At 51.9% G+C, this 13642-nt stretch overlaps 1 protein-coding gene across 1 annotated transcript; it reads left to right on the plus strand.

The window, feature by feature from the left end:
• Positions 1-1813: 1813 nt before the first annotated feature.
• On the plus strand, positions 1814-12900 carry Otop3 (otopetrin 3). Its single transcript, XM_059270751.1, has 7 exons — positions 1814-1832; positions 6033-6476; positions 6568-6704; positions 7549-7607; positions 7882-8000; positions 10821-11635; positions 12730-12900. The coding sequence occupies exons 1-7, from the start codon at positions 1814-1816 to the stop codon at positions 12898-12900; spliced, it is 1764 nt and encodes a 587-aa protein (XP_059126734.1).
• Positions 12901-13642: the final 742 nt, after the last annotated feature.

A 13642-nucleotide genomic window follows, 5' to 3' on the forward strand; every position in this document is an offset into this window, starting at 1 on the left:
TCAAACTTCCCCCTTTTTATGAGCAGTAGAGGTTTTTGTTGTTGTTGCTCACATGTTTTTTGATCGATACATAGTAATTGTTAAGTGTGCCATTTCAGAGTACAGTGTGTCAGGATCGGATCCGAGGACTGGCATATTGGTTGCCTCAGACGGAGAACCAAGAACATCGTGTATGTGTGTTGGGAGCATTCAAAGTCCCTCTGTTTGCTGTTGTGAAATACGCAATGGATTGTTGCCAGCCATTGTCACCCTCCTGTGCTGCAGAACCACAGGAGCTAATCTTCCTGTCCATCTGAACCTAAACCCATTAACCCTAAGCATCAGGCTGTTTTCCTTCAGACACCGCAGGAACACCAGGAGCGTGAGTCCTTAGTGTAGATAGAAGAGGTGGTTCCAGCTTAAGAGAAGCTGGGGGAGTCCTCACCCCCAGGGGCCACCCATTACTTACTCTGCTTGGGGTCCTTTAGGAGCCCCTCCAAAGCCACAAGACTGCTCTGCCACAGCTGTGGACAGAGGTGGAGGAGGGAGGAAGGATCAGAGCTGGTTTTGGGTTACGTTGTGTTGTTTTTTTTGAGACAGAGTCTCATGGAGTCCAGCTGGCCTCTAACTCCCTATGCAGCCAAGGATGACCTTTAACTCCAGATGGTCGTACCTCCCCACCCAAGTACTGTGATTACAAGTGTCATCACTCAGCTTGTTTATTTTAAATTTTTCATTACATTTTAATTTCTGTGTGTGTGAGTGTGTGTGTGTGTGTGTGTGTGTGTGTGTGTGTGTGTGTGTTCACCTGCTGTGATGTGTGTAGCAGTGGAGGTCAGAGGACAATGTGCAGAATCAATTCTCTCCACCCACCTTATAGGTCCCAGAGACGGAACCCGGATCCCACTGACCCATCTCACCAGCACCAGCCCATTTATTTGTTTAGTTAGTTAGTTAGTTAGTTAGTTAGTTAGTTAGTTAGTTAGTTATTTGGGTGTGAGAGTCAGAGATTGGAAGGGACACCTCACAGCTAGAAGGGAGGGAGAGCCAGACCTGGATTAGGCTGAGGACCGTGCTGGGAGTGGTGGCATTTGGGAGAAGAGTGTGAGAACAGTGACGTGTAGAGCACGGAGACATCAGAGGAAAGAGAGAGGCTTCTGTCATCAGCATGACGTCCACAGGTCTTTGAGGCTGAGGCTGGGGGTGGTGGGGATGTGAGGCGGAGAGGGGAGGGGGAGGAGAAGGGGAGGACCAGAGAAGGCCCTAAAGACTGCCTCCCCTCCTGCCTTCTAATCCCGTCTCCCACCTTGGGTCTCTTCTACCCGACTTCAGGTTTGATGTAAGGCAGAGAGGTCCCCAGGGAGGCGGCTTTGGAGCTAGGTCAGCTAGGTAGGGTGTGGAAAAGAGGCGACCTGGACCTGGAGAGAAGAGGGTCCCATTCGTAGCTCAGACGCCACAGGCAAGTGTAGCCTGAAGCCAGCAAGCTCTCGGTGCAAGGCTGAGGACAATGCACCTCAATACACCTTGGGTGCTGCCCCTACTCAGACCCTGCAGCCGGCGTCCGCCCCGCCTCCTGCCACGCCCTCCCGCCCAGCCGCCTCGCCATTGGCTGCCCGTCCTGTGCCCGAGCCCTTGGCGGAGTAATTAACGAGGGATTAATGAGATTCCCAAAGTCAACAGAAAAATCGATGGGCCTTGGAGCCCGAGCGGCGGCTGCGCAGTCTCGCAGGGGGGTCGGGGGGAGGAAAGGGCGTCGAGGCTCTGTCCCAGGGCTCCCGGGGCCTCACCTGGACGAAAGATACGCTGCAATTCAGGTGTTGGGGAGCTCGCGACCATGGCTTCGCAGACCTCAGGTAGGACTGCTCAGCTCGAGCTGGGACCCCTGAGGACCCGGGGACAGCTGACTGAACCTCCCCCGGAAGCCCATCCTCACACTCACGGCTCCAAAGTGGGGTTCATGAGCCGGGGGCTACAAGGACTGGGAAGAGAGAGCAGAGTGAGTGGGGCAGCCGAGGCTGTCTGCTCTGTATCGAGCACCCCAACTCTGGCTCTGCGCATACCGGTTCAAGGGTCCGTCTTCACAGTCCAAAGAGGGTGCCTAGACCGAATAGAATCCAGAAACCTGAATGGATGGTCGCTTAAAAAAGAGGCTGCCTGGACCTCTCTCCCCCGGCTCGGAACGAAATCCCTGAAGCTTCCGGGCCTGCAGAACTGGCCCTGTGCTATTGGCCCCGTGTCCCCGACGGTTCATCTTCTTTCATTGCCCGCCTCTGAACGCGACCCATAAACCAGTTTGGTGTCTAGGACCTCCCTTGGAATGGTGTCGTGCTGAGAGGCGTGCCAAGGGTGGCGGAGTTCTAGTTGGTTCCAAGCTCATTAGCTCTAGCTCTTTTCCGGGACCCCTTGATGTCCACCCTAATACCTTGTCTGGCAGTGAACCATACTCGTCCCTTTGATAACCGCTGGTGGAGCACTGAACCCCGGGCGTGGGAGCAGGGGAAACCGTCAGAGTGCAAGCCTTTTGAAGGGAGAGAACCTGGAACTTTGTTCTCCAGGGTCTCCACACACCCCCACTCCCAAAGCTTGTAGTTTGAGCGAAAACTCCAACCTTTCAGTCCCTCTAGGATCTTGATCTGTAGGGAAGTTCACAAGAATCAACCAGCACGGCTCTTCGTGTATTTTCACGTATCAAATGATTAAATTCTGACAAAACTCCTGAGGTAGGTATCATGTATTCATTCCTTCATTTATTCATTCCAGAACTTGTTGAGCTGGGCATGTAGCTCAGTGGTACTGCACCAGCCTAGCATGCACAAGGCTCTGGGAGAGGGGGAATGACTGCTAGATGGAGTGCGAGCCAGCGATGAGCACCAGGAATTAACATTCCATCGCTGCTCACTCATGTCACGGATGGACAAGGACACTGACCAGAGAAACTAAGTAGCTTGGCCACGATCACAGAGATGCTAAATGCCATCTGGGCTATTGATCAGTAGGGAGTGGGGAAGGGAGGGAAGACTGTGGAGAAGACGAGGTGGAGCCACCAGAGCTGGCAGAAAAGGAGCAGGGAGGTGTCCTGGGAGCCTTACCTTGCTCAACCTGGGTGAGAGAGGTAAAAAGATAACCATCTGGGCCGCCTCCTCACCTGCACCAGAATGGAAAGGGTTAAGGGGTAGGGTCTCTGTTCACAGCTCTAGTGCTGAAATCCCCCTCAAGAAAAAGCCAGGGTCCAGGGCATACACTGGCTGGGTTTTAGGACTGTGCTAGATTTGGAGAGGTGAGTGGGACAGGACCCCGTCTCTGCCCTGGAGGAGTCCCAGATCTTGAGGGAACCGCCCTGGATGGTGCACACTCATGCTCAGCAGAGGAGTGGCCCCACATAGTAGCCACGTGTCTGCTTGGGCAGAGGGAAGGCTTCCCGGTGAAGAGGCTGGGTGAGGGTCACTGGTGGGAGCTGGCAGGAAGAGAGAAAGTACATAAGAGGGAGTCAAGAGACCACACAGAAAACATGGAGTCCTCTATTTAGGTTTGAGTGGATATGAGGAGCTCGGGGTGTGGCCAGGGGCTGGACAGGGAGGAGGTAGAATTGTTCCCAAGGATGGACTGTCAGAGGAGAGAAACTTGTTTATAAATTCCTGAAAGGGGTTCAAAGTTTAGTGCTTCGCTGTCCAATAGAGAACATCAGAAGTTCTCAGTTCTCAGTATTGCTCAGGGTGCATGTGGGGAAATAGGGCCTCAGAGAGGCTGTGGTGAGGGGCAGTGTGGTGAGGGTTTCCTAGTAGGATCTTGAGGGACAGACAGAGCAAAGTTCCTTAATGAAGATAGAGCGTGCTAGGCAATGCATTGAGCAAGGGATGCTGGTGAGTGGCCAGAAGGGACCCTCACCAAGCCTGGGTCAGTCCTAAAGGACCAGCTGGAGTCACCAAAGAGCAAGAGGGAGGGAATCATAGACAAAGGATGGGGGCATGGGCAAAGATAGGAAGGTAAGCAAGAGCATTCTGGGAACTCTAGCAGGATGCTGCCGCCCATGGGGAGAGCAGTGGGGGCTGGGGAGGTGAGTGAAGAGTGAAGGCAGGAGCAGGAAGCAGCCCCCCTCTTCCTAGAGCACTGTGTGCCCCAGGCCCTCATTAGCGCACACTCTCATTCCACTCAGTAAGACCCCGTAGCCTTGGACTTTATACTGAGGGTGACTGGCTGTCTTTGCAGGACTCTCAGAGGAGACAGGCACCATGAGCAGGAAGGCAGTCCAGGAGAGACTAGATGGGCTCCAGACTAAAGTAGTGGTTCATCTAAGTAGTCAGGCAGGCCTAGAGGCACAGGTAGGTGCAGGTATATGTAATCCCAGCACGTACGAGGCAGAGGCAGGAAAATTGAGAGTTCAAGGCCAGCTTGAGCTACAGAGCCAGACTATAAAGAAAGCAAGCTAACAAGAGAGAAACCAAGAGGGAGAGAAGATGAAGGAAAGGAGGAAGGCCAAAGGCAGGCAGTGTGGGAGCTGGAATGGACAGGCTTGGGGTCTGATGGCGTGCATAGTCTGGACAAAAGCAAAGACGAAGTCCAGCTCTCTGCTAAGAGATGTGCGTACAGAACCCCCCTGGGATCAGGAGATGGGTCAGGAGGAACTCGGAGTGCTGAGGCCAGAATGCCCGGAGGCAGGAGCTCCACGAGGGCCTTTGGGGCAGTGGAGTAGGGAGGACACTGGGGAGGAGCAGTGCCCAAAGCAGCCTGAAGGGACAGCACTACAACTACCGGGTGGCCCAAGCAAGTGGTGACAGTGAGTGGCCCGAGAGAAAGCTTCAGATGAGCAAGGAAATGGCAAGAGACACTCAGGGAAAGAGCGGGCTGGAGACGGTGTCCTGCACATTCACAGGACAGCGGGAGTAGAGTAGGGGAGATAGAAGTCGAGGCAGTTAAAGTCAAGTGCATGGCGTTCATACTGATCCTTCCCATCCCGTCCACAAGGCAGACTTGGCAAATCAATTACAGAGCTTTTCCTCCAAACCTTTTATGAGTTTTAAGATACATTTTAGTGGGGCTGGAGAGATGGCTCAGTGGTTAGGAGCACTGGCTGTTCTTCCAGAGGTCCTGAGTTCAATTCCCAGCAACCACATGGTAGCTCACACCCATCTTCTGGCATAGGAGGGTATCATGCAGATAGAGCACTCATATACATTATAAATAAGTCTATTTTTTTAAAAAAAGGATACATTTTAGTTATATTGGTAATTTTTTTTTTTGAGACAGGGTTTCTTTGTGTAGCCCTGGCTGTCCTGGATCTCACTTTGTAGATCAGGCTAGCCTCAAACTCACAGAGACCCACCTGCCTCTGCCTCCCAAGTGCTGGGATTAAAGGCATGGGCCGCCACTGCCTGACCACTTTTTTTTAATTTATTTAAGAACACTGAAGCTAGAGGGAACTCTCTCTTCAACTCCCTTCATTCCTCCCCCAGAAGAAACTCTACTGTGAGCCCAATGGGTGTCGTCTAGACCTTGCCTGTACCTACAAATACTCCAGTGCACCCCAATAGAGTATTATTCCAGACCACAGCATTCTTTTCCACCAAGCCCAGACTCAACCTCAGGACCCTTCTCAACACTACCCTGTATGCACTCACACCCTGCGGTCAGGGAGACAGCCCCTGCTCTCCTGACTTTCATGAGTGGAATTTCTCTATAAACTAGCAGGTTCCCACTGACTTTTGCTGGTGAAAAGTTCCAGCTCTGAAAAAATGCCCAGTGACAGGGCAGTACTCAAGTGACCCTTGCTGCCTGGACAAAACCATTATCCCAGTTCAGGACGAGGCGTTGAGTTGCGAAGTGAGGAGGCCCAGGCATGGGTGGGGAGGGGAAGGTGGCTCTCAATGTATTCAAAACAACCCTTTACGCTCATGTGCAGCCTGAAGGACTTCTGTGTCTATCTTGGTCTGTCTCAACCTTGGGTCCCATAAGGAATATGGGGCGGCTCCAGTGTCCCAATTGGAAGGGCTCCAGAGTATGCTCTCATCACACAGGTTAGCAACTGCGGTGGGCTCCAACCCGGGTCTCCTTGTCAGCTGATCTATTTGCTCTGTCTTCCTCTCCAGCCCCTGCTCAGGTTGCACCCATGTCATCTTCAGAAGCAACGACCACTGAAGCAGCATCTACCTATGACCAAGCAGACATGGCAACCACGCAGACAGGGCCCCCACGCCCTCCAAAGCAGAAGTCCTGGCTAGCACGGCATTTCTCCCTGCTGTTGAGGAAAGACCGACAGGCCCAGAAGGCTGGGCAGCTTTTCTCCGGGCTCCTGGCCCTCAATGTGGTATTTCTGGGTGGGGCATTCATCTGTAGCATGATCTTCAACAATGTGGCTGTCACTCTGGGTGATGTGTGGATCCTGCTGGCCGCACTGAAGGTCCTCTCTCTGTTATGGCTCCTCTACTACATGGTGGGCACCGCACAGAAGCCCCACGCGGTGCTGTACCGTGACCCTCACGCAGGACCCATCTGGGTGAGGGGTGAGTGCTCGGTGCTAGGAGGATGGAGAGGGCCGGGGAAGGAGAACCTGTTCGGGAGCGGGTGCCCACCTGCCCATCCTCTCCTGGCCAGGTTCCCTGGTGCTCTTCGGTAGCTGTACCATCTGCCTGAATGTATTTCGCATAGGCTATGATGTGAGCCACATTCACTGCAAGTCAGAAGTGGAACTCATCTTTCCAGTCATTGAGATCATCTTCATGAGTGTCCAGGTGATGGGTCTCTCACACCCCCATACCTCTGGGGACACACATACCACCCAACCTATACTAAAACCAGCCACATAGCTAATGTCTCCATGCCCCACAGTGTAGACACACACCAATCACAACCCACCTCCATGTATCCACACCCACACAAAGCTCTTCTGCACATGTGCGCCTCCACACATACCTGTTTCCCAGATGTAACCTATAAACACATTTGTCTATATGTGCCTGCATATTCTTTTGTTGTTGTTGTTAGTTTTTTGTTTGTTTGTTTGTTTGTCGTCCCCCCCCCCCGAGACAGGATTTCTTTATTTTTTTGTTTTGTTTTGTTTTGTTTTGTGACAGGGTTTTTCTGTGTAGCTTTGCACCTTTCCTGGAACTCACTCTGTAGCCCAGGCTGGCCTTGAACTCACTGAGATGCTCCTGGCTTTGCCTCCTGAGTGCTGGGATTAAAGGCGTGCGCCACCACCACCCAAGTGCCTACATATTCTTAAACCCAGCTCCCAGATACCCCTCCCCGCCTCTCCATCTGGTTGAGCCTCTGCTCTGCTGTATTTACACCACCCTTCCTTCCCTCACCAAGTAGGTTTCTCCCCTTCCCCAAGCAGGGGCGATGGAGCCCCTTTTCACAGCTGAGCAAGCTGCAGCACAGGGATGTTTACCCCTGGCCCATCACCACACAGAAAAAGGAAACGGCAGAGCCAGGATTCCAACCAGGCTTCCTATGGGCTCCTCCACTGCACACACACACACACACACACACACACACACACACACACAACTGAGGTGCTCACACTATATACCACCACACCACTAGCACTTGGGCTCAAGACCCTCTCTCTTTCAGACATGGGTGCTCTGGAGACACTGCAAAGATTGTGTTCAGGTGCAGACCAATTTCACCAGGTAAGATGTCCCCGCAGCTGGAGTCTCCTGGGGCTCTCTATTTCCACCACCCTCCAGTTTCCCCAGACAGGAGGAGGCTGAAGTTGTGGGTTAGCATGGTATACATCCCAAGTGACCCCTAAGGGTTCCTAAAATCCTACCACCACTTGAGATCTGCTTCTGAGTCTGCGTGTTCACCCCAACAGCAGTGAATGGTGAGGTTGGGGCCCTGGGAGCTATTCAGGCTGTGTAAGCTATGTGTGTGTGTGTGAGCAGAGTGTGGTCCTCCCTCCAGGTGTGGCCTCATGCTGACCCTGGCCACAAACCTGCTGCTGTGGATTTTGGCTGTGACCAATGACTCCATGCACCGTGAGATTGAGGCTGAGCTCGACGCCCTCATGGAAAAGTTCTCAGGTACAGAGGGGACCAGAACCTCCCACTCCCCCATCACATTTACATGCACACACACACACACACACACACACACACACACACACACACACACAAACTGGGGAAGCACACACAGTTTGAAGTTGGGAGCACACTCAAGGCCAGGTCACTGTTAAACTAAAAATTGTGGGCCGTAAAGATGGCTCAGTCTATAAAGTGCTTGTCACAGAAGCACAGAGACCTGAGTTTGGTCCCTAGGAGCTCACATTTAAAAAGCTAGGCAGAGCCAGGCATGGTGGCACACCCCTTTAATCCCCACAGTGCTTGGGAAGCAGAGGCAGGCAGTTCTGTGAGTTCAAGGACAGCCTGGTCTACATAGTGAGTTCCAAGCCAGCTAGGGCTACACAGTGAGATCCTATCTTTAAAAAAAAAAAAGGCCATACATGGCCTGACATATCAATCCCTGGGGCTTACTGGCCAGCCAGACTAATTGATGAACTGTTGGTTAATGAGACTGTCTCAAAAAACCAAAGCAGATACCTCCTAAGGGACGACACCCTCTTAGGTGTCTTCTGGTCTCTATGTGCACATACACACACACACAGAGTTCATTATGTCAATGGTCCCTTTCATGCTCCATCAGGGACTGGTACCTGTTGCCTTACTCCCTGTAGCCATGTGGCCATCAGCAAGCCAGCCACTAATCCTGGCTGAGTTGGTCCCTGAGAAGTCTTTCAGGCATGTACCCACCCATGATATTTGTATTTTACTTGTAAGAAACTAAAAAGCCTTTGGGGCTGAAAGGAACGCTGTCCTAATGTAATCTTAATATCTAAACATACCAGGAGGGAGAGGAGACTTGTGGGTAGACAGCTCTCCCCAGATCATCCCATCTGGCCAATCCTGTGCCTGTATAGTCCGCCCTTTGAAGCAACATTCCATAAATCCACAAGGGGAGCTTGCAGTCTGTGGGATTCAGCCACACCCATGTGTCTGCCCCACCCACAGGTGGCATCATGACCTGTGTGTACCAGCTCTCATGCATTCACACACCCAGCGCATGAATCATGGCACGTCTGTATGTGTGGCCATCCTTATATTCTGTTTGCACTTTGCACAAAAAGTGCAAAGAGGGAGCTTTGGTCAAGTGACATCATGGATGTGTGTTTGTATGTCTGCGGCTAGGGCTTGGAACAGAGCCTCATTCATGCTGGGAAAGCACGCTACCACTGAGCCACACCCACAGCTTCAGTTTATTATTATTGGACAATTCCAGGGGCTCAATGGCCAGTCAGTTTAGCCAAAACACTGAGCTCCAGGTTCAATGAGAGACCCTGTTTCATAACATTAGGTGGAGAAGCAATTAAGGAAGACAAATCAACGCCAAGCCTACACACACACACACACACACACACACACACACACACACACACACCAAATATACAAAAATATACAATATAGTGGTTACATTTTTTTTGTGACAAGTTAGCCAAGGCTAACCCCAAATTCCCAATCATTCTGCCTCAGCTTCCCAAGTGTTGAGATTACAGGTGTGAGCTGCTATTTCAAGCTAAAGTTCTTGTTTGTTCATTTGTTTGTGGTTTTTGCAGTATAGGGGTTCAAACTCAGAGTCTTATGTTAGGCAAGAGATTTACCACAGAGCCACATTCCTAACCTTGACTTTCTGAAACAGAGTTTAACTATGTAGCCCAGACTGGCCTTGAACTTGAGATCCTTCTGCCTTGGTCTCCCAAGCTCTGGGATTACAGGTATGTGTCACTACACCTGGCATTTTGGTTAGGATTCTTTTTGTTTTGGTTTGGTTTTGGTTTTGGTTTTCAAGACAGAGTTTTTCTGTGAAACAGTTCTGCCTGTCCTGGAACTCACTCTATAGACGAGGCTGGCCTCAAAATCACAGAAATCCACCTGCCTCTGCCTCCCGAGTGCTGAGATTAAAAGCGTGCACCACTATTGCCCAGCTAAGATTCTATTTTTTCTAATAATTTATTTTATTCTCAATTAAATATCATTGTGTGTGGCTCTGTGTGTGTGTGTGTGTGTGTGTGTGTGTGTGTGTGTGTGAGAGAGAGAGAGAGAGAGAGAGAGAGAGAGAGAGAGAGAGAGACTGTGCACATAAGTGTGGGTGTCTGCAGAGGCAGGGGGGCATCAGATTCCTAGGAACTGGAGTTACAGGTGGCTGTGAGCACCTGATGTGGGTGCTGAGAGCCAAACCTGGGTCCTCTGCAGAAACAGTCCACTGAGTCATCTCTCCAGCCTCTGGTAAAGATTCTTTTTTAAAATGACCTTGAGGTTTTTCAGTTACTTCCCAGTGGTAGCATTTAGCTCCTTCCCACTCTCCTGCTTTTCCTAGAACTGGATGTACATACAGCCCAAAGTCTGACTTGGATTCAGCTCAAGCATTTTGGCACCCAGTGAATGACACCATGCACTCATCCAGAAGCGCTGACTTCTAATTACCCCAGTATGTCCTGCTGAGGCTGGTCACTGCATTCAGGTGTGGCAGCCCAATTTCTTATTGCAAATGATGGGTTTGCTCTGCCAACCAAGCAATATGTGGAGTTGATGCTTGGGCATGTCTGACTGAAATCTTTTATAAAAGTTTGGCACCTAGAGTCTTGAATCCCTTTATAAAAGAGTAATCATTTCATGATTTCCAATCTCTATGCTCTAGCCTTGAATGTTTCCACATCTGTAAAACAAACATCTGGGTCCTGTCCAGATCCAGTATGCTCCAGAAAGTGGGTGAGAGTGATCGTGCCACTTAGGTTTCTCAGTGCAGGGCCTGCCTGAGAAGCTGTATCTTCCTGCCCTGCCCCCTCTCAGGTAACGAGACCAACACTTGTATGTGCCTCAATGCCACGGTGTGCGAGGTCTTCCAGAAGGGCTACCTGATGCTCTACCCCTTCAGCACCGAGTACTGCCTCATCTGCTGCGCGGTGCTCTTCGTGATGTGGAAGAATGTGGGCCGCCGCCTGGCAGCCCACTCAGGTGCCCATCCCAACAGACCACCCTTCCGCCTGCACGGGGCCATCTTTGGTCCACTGCTGGGCCTTTTGGCACTTGTGGCTGGTGTGTGCGTCTTTGTGCTCTTCCAGATCGAGGCAAGTGGCCCTGACATCGCCCGCCAGTACTTTACCCTCTACTATGCATTCTATGTGGTTGTGCTGCCCGCCATGAGCCTGGCATGCCTGGCAGGCACAGCCATGCACCGGCTGGAGGAGCGAGAACTGGACACACTCAAGAACCCCACCCGCAGCCTGGATGTGGTGCTGTTGATGGGAGCTGCGCTGGGCCAGATGGGCATCGCTTACTTCTCCATCGTGGCTATTGTGGCCACCCAGCCACACGAACTGCTCAACCAGCTCATCCTGGCCTACTCATTGCTGCTTATCCTGCAGCATATCACCCAGAACCTCTTCATCATCGAGGGCCTGCACCGCCGCCCCCTCTGGGAGCCTGTGCTCCCCGATGTGATGGGGAAGCAGGATGCTGAGCTGCCCCGCAGAGGTTCCCTGCGGGACCTGGGCCAAGACCTACGGAGAGCCTCAAGGGCTTACATCCACTCCTACAACCACCTCAACTGGAAAAGAAGGATGCTCAAGGAGATTTCGCTCTTCCTCATCCTCTGCAATATCACGGTGAGTATCTGAGCAGAAACTCCTGGGGCATGGGGGTGGTGTGTGGACCCAGAGTCCCTTACTTAGGGAGTCACTCATCTCTAGCTAGCTTGATGCTGCTTGAGAGCCAGGAATATTTCCAGCAGCTCCCTGCAAGCTGCCTAGCATGAGTTAATGTGCTCAGCATGTAGCAAAGCCCTCTATACATATGTGTGTGATTCTGAACCCCAGAAGCTTTCAGTCTTAATGGAGAAGGAGCCTGTTAGAAAATGACCGCTGAACTCATCATCCATTGAATTTGGCCAAAAGAACAGCCCAGAACTATTTATTTTCTATTAATCCCTAGAGGAATTGGAGGTTGGCATTGATCTCTTAGCTTCTGGTGGCTGCTAAGTCGCAGGCCCAAAGGTCCATGCACTAGTTCCACATCTCCTTGAATCATCACAGCACCTCCAAATGACAGGCAATGTTACTGTCCACCCACCCACCCCACCCCCTTGGACAAATTGAAGCATATGTTGTCCACTCAGTCCCAGCTCTCACAGCCTGTAAGTGGCAGATATGGGACAACTCAGGGTTGTTTAGCTCCAAACCTCTAAAAGCACTGAAAACACAACCCCGAAGTGAAACAGCTGGTCTATGCAGAGAAGAAGTGATAAATTGGCTTTGAACTACATCAGGAGTTCAGAGTCGGAAGCCTGTGTCCCAAGAGCCAATGCGTGTTTCTGGAAGGTGGATAAGGTTGATCTGAGCTTTGGCAAATGTGTAGAATTCTCACGGGGGGCGGGGGGGCATGCAGGTGGCTGCAACTATCAGAAATAGTAAAGCCTCAGCTTGGGGCTTAGGGCACAAACCATCCAACTTGGCAGCATAGATAGCTGGCTGGGAGGTCCTGCCAAATGTCATGTATAAGGCAGCCCTCTGGGGTTCAGCCTGGCTTCAGGCAAGCCAAGGTGGCCAAGGTGAGAAGGACACCAGGGCTGGGGACCTTGCTCTGAAAGCCCCAGGATGATGGAGTATGAGCAGGCTGGTTCTAGGCCAGCCTCCCATGAGCCGAGCATCTTAAGATTTGGGAGAGCCCCTTCCTCACCCAGCAGCCTCCTCTCTCTCCCCAGCTGTGGATGATGCCTGCGTTTGGTATACACCCTGAGTTTGAGAATGGGCTGGAAAAGGATTTTTACGGCTACAGGACCTGGTTCACCATTGTCAACTTTGGCCTGCCTCTGGGGGTCTTCTACCGAATGCACTCTGTTGGGGGACTGGTGGAAGTCTACCTGGGGGCCTGAGGGCTCAATGAAATCAGCCACAGCAGAACCCCCAAAGTGCCAAGACAGAAAAGGAAGCGTGGCCTATCTGGGCAGACACATCATCACATCACAGAGGTGCAGAAACTGCCTGAGGTTCCAAAGTGACCTTTCTTCGACCTGACTGAGCGGGAGGTTACTGCCTGGAGCTCAAAACCAAGGTCAGGGCTCGGAAGTAGAGCCTGAGCACAAGCCTTCACAGAACCTCTTCGAAACAGTCCGTGTAATTAAGGATGTACCCAGGTGACTGGCCAGGCTACTTTCTGTGAGGGTCAGTGTGAAATCATGGAGTCTGGGGGCCGGGAGGGGGCTGATTCATCCTGTGGAAGGGGCTGCTGGACATCCTGGAGGCTCAGGACTCGTACTGGGAGCTCAGAACCCAGCACTCAAAGCTTGGCAGGCAGCCCTGCCCCTCTCCCCAAAACACCCCGGCTCCTAATGAGCTCATTAATTAGCTGCCAGGCAGGGCTCAACAGCTCTCTCCTGCTTCCATAAACCCTGTTTGTTTGATCGATTCCATTCGGCTCTGTGGCATTTGTTCCTGGGGACAGAACTGCCACTCCAGGTGTGGTGAGAAGAATGGTCCTCTCAAGCAAGGACAGTCCTGTTCCTCAGCCAGGAGTGGTCTACACCAGATATTCTCTGTCTGATCCATGGACAGAAGCAGGAAGAGATGAGTCTAGGCTTGTATGGCCCTGACCTCCACCCTTTGCCAGCACTGTCT

The sequence above is a fragment of the Peromyscus eremicus genome, chromosome 8a (genome assembly GCF_949786415.1).
Source record: "Peromyscus eremicus chromosome 8a, PerEre_H2_v1, whole genome shotgun sequence".
Taxonomy (NCBI): domain Eukaryota; kingdom Metazoa; phylum Chordata; class Mammalia; order Rodentia; family Cricetidae; genus Peromyscus; species Peromyscus eremicus.

Coding starts and splice junctions, on each gene's coding strand:
- Otop3 (XM_059270751.1), top strand. Junction 7,608..7,881: donor GTGCAGACCAATTTCACCAG/GTAAGATGTCCC, acceptor TCCTCCCTCCAG/GTGTGGCCTCATGCTGACCC. Junction 8,001..10,820: donor CCTCATGGAAAAGTTCTCAG/GTACAGAGGGGA, acceptor GCCCCCTCTCAG/GTAACGAGACCAACACTTGT.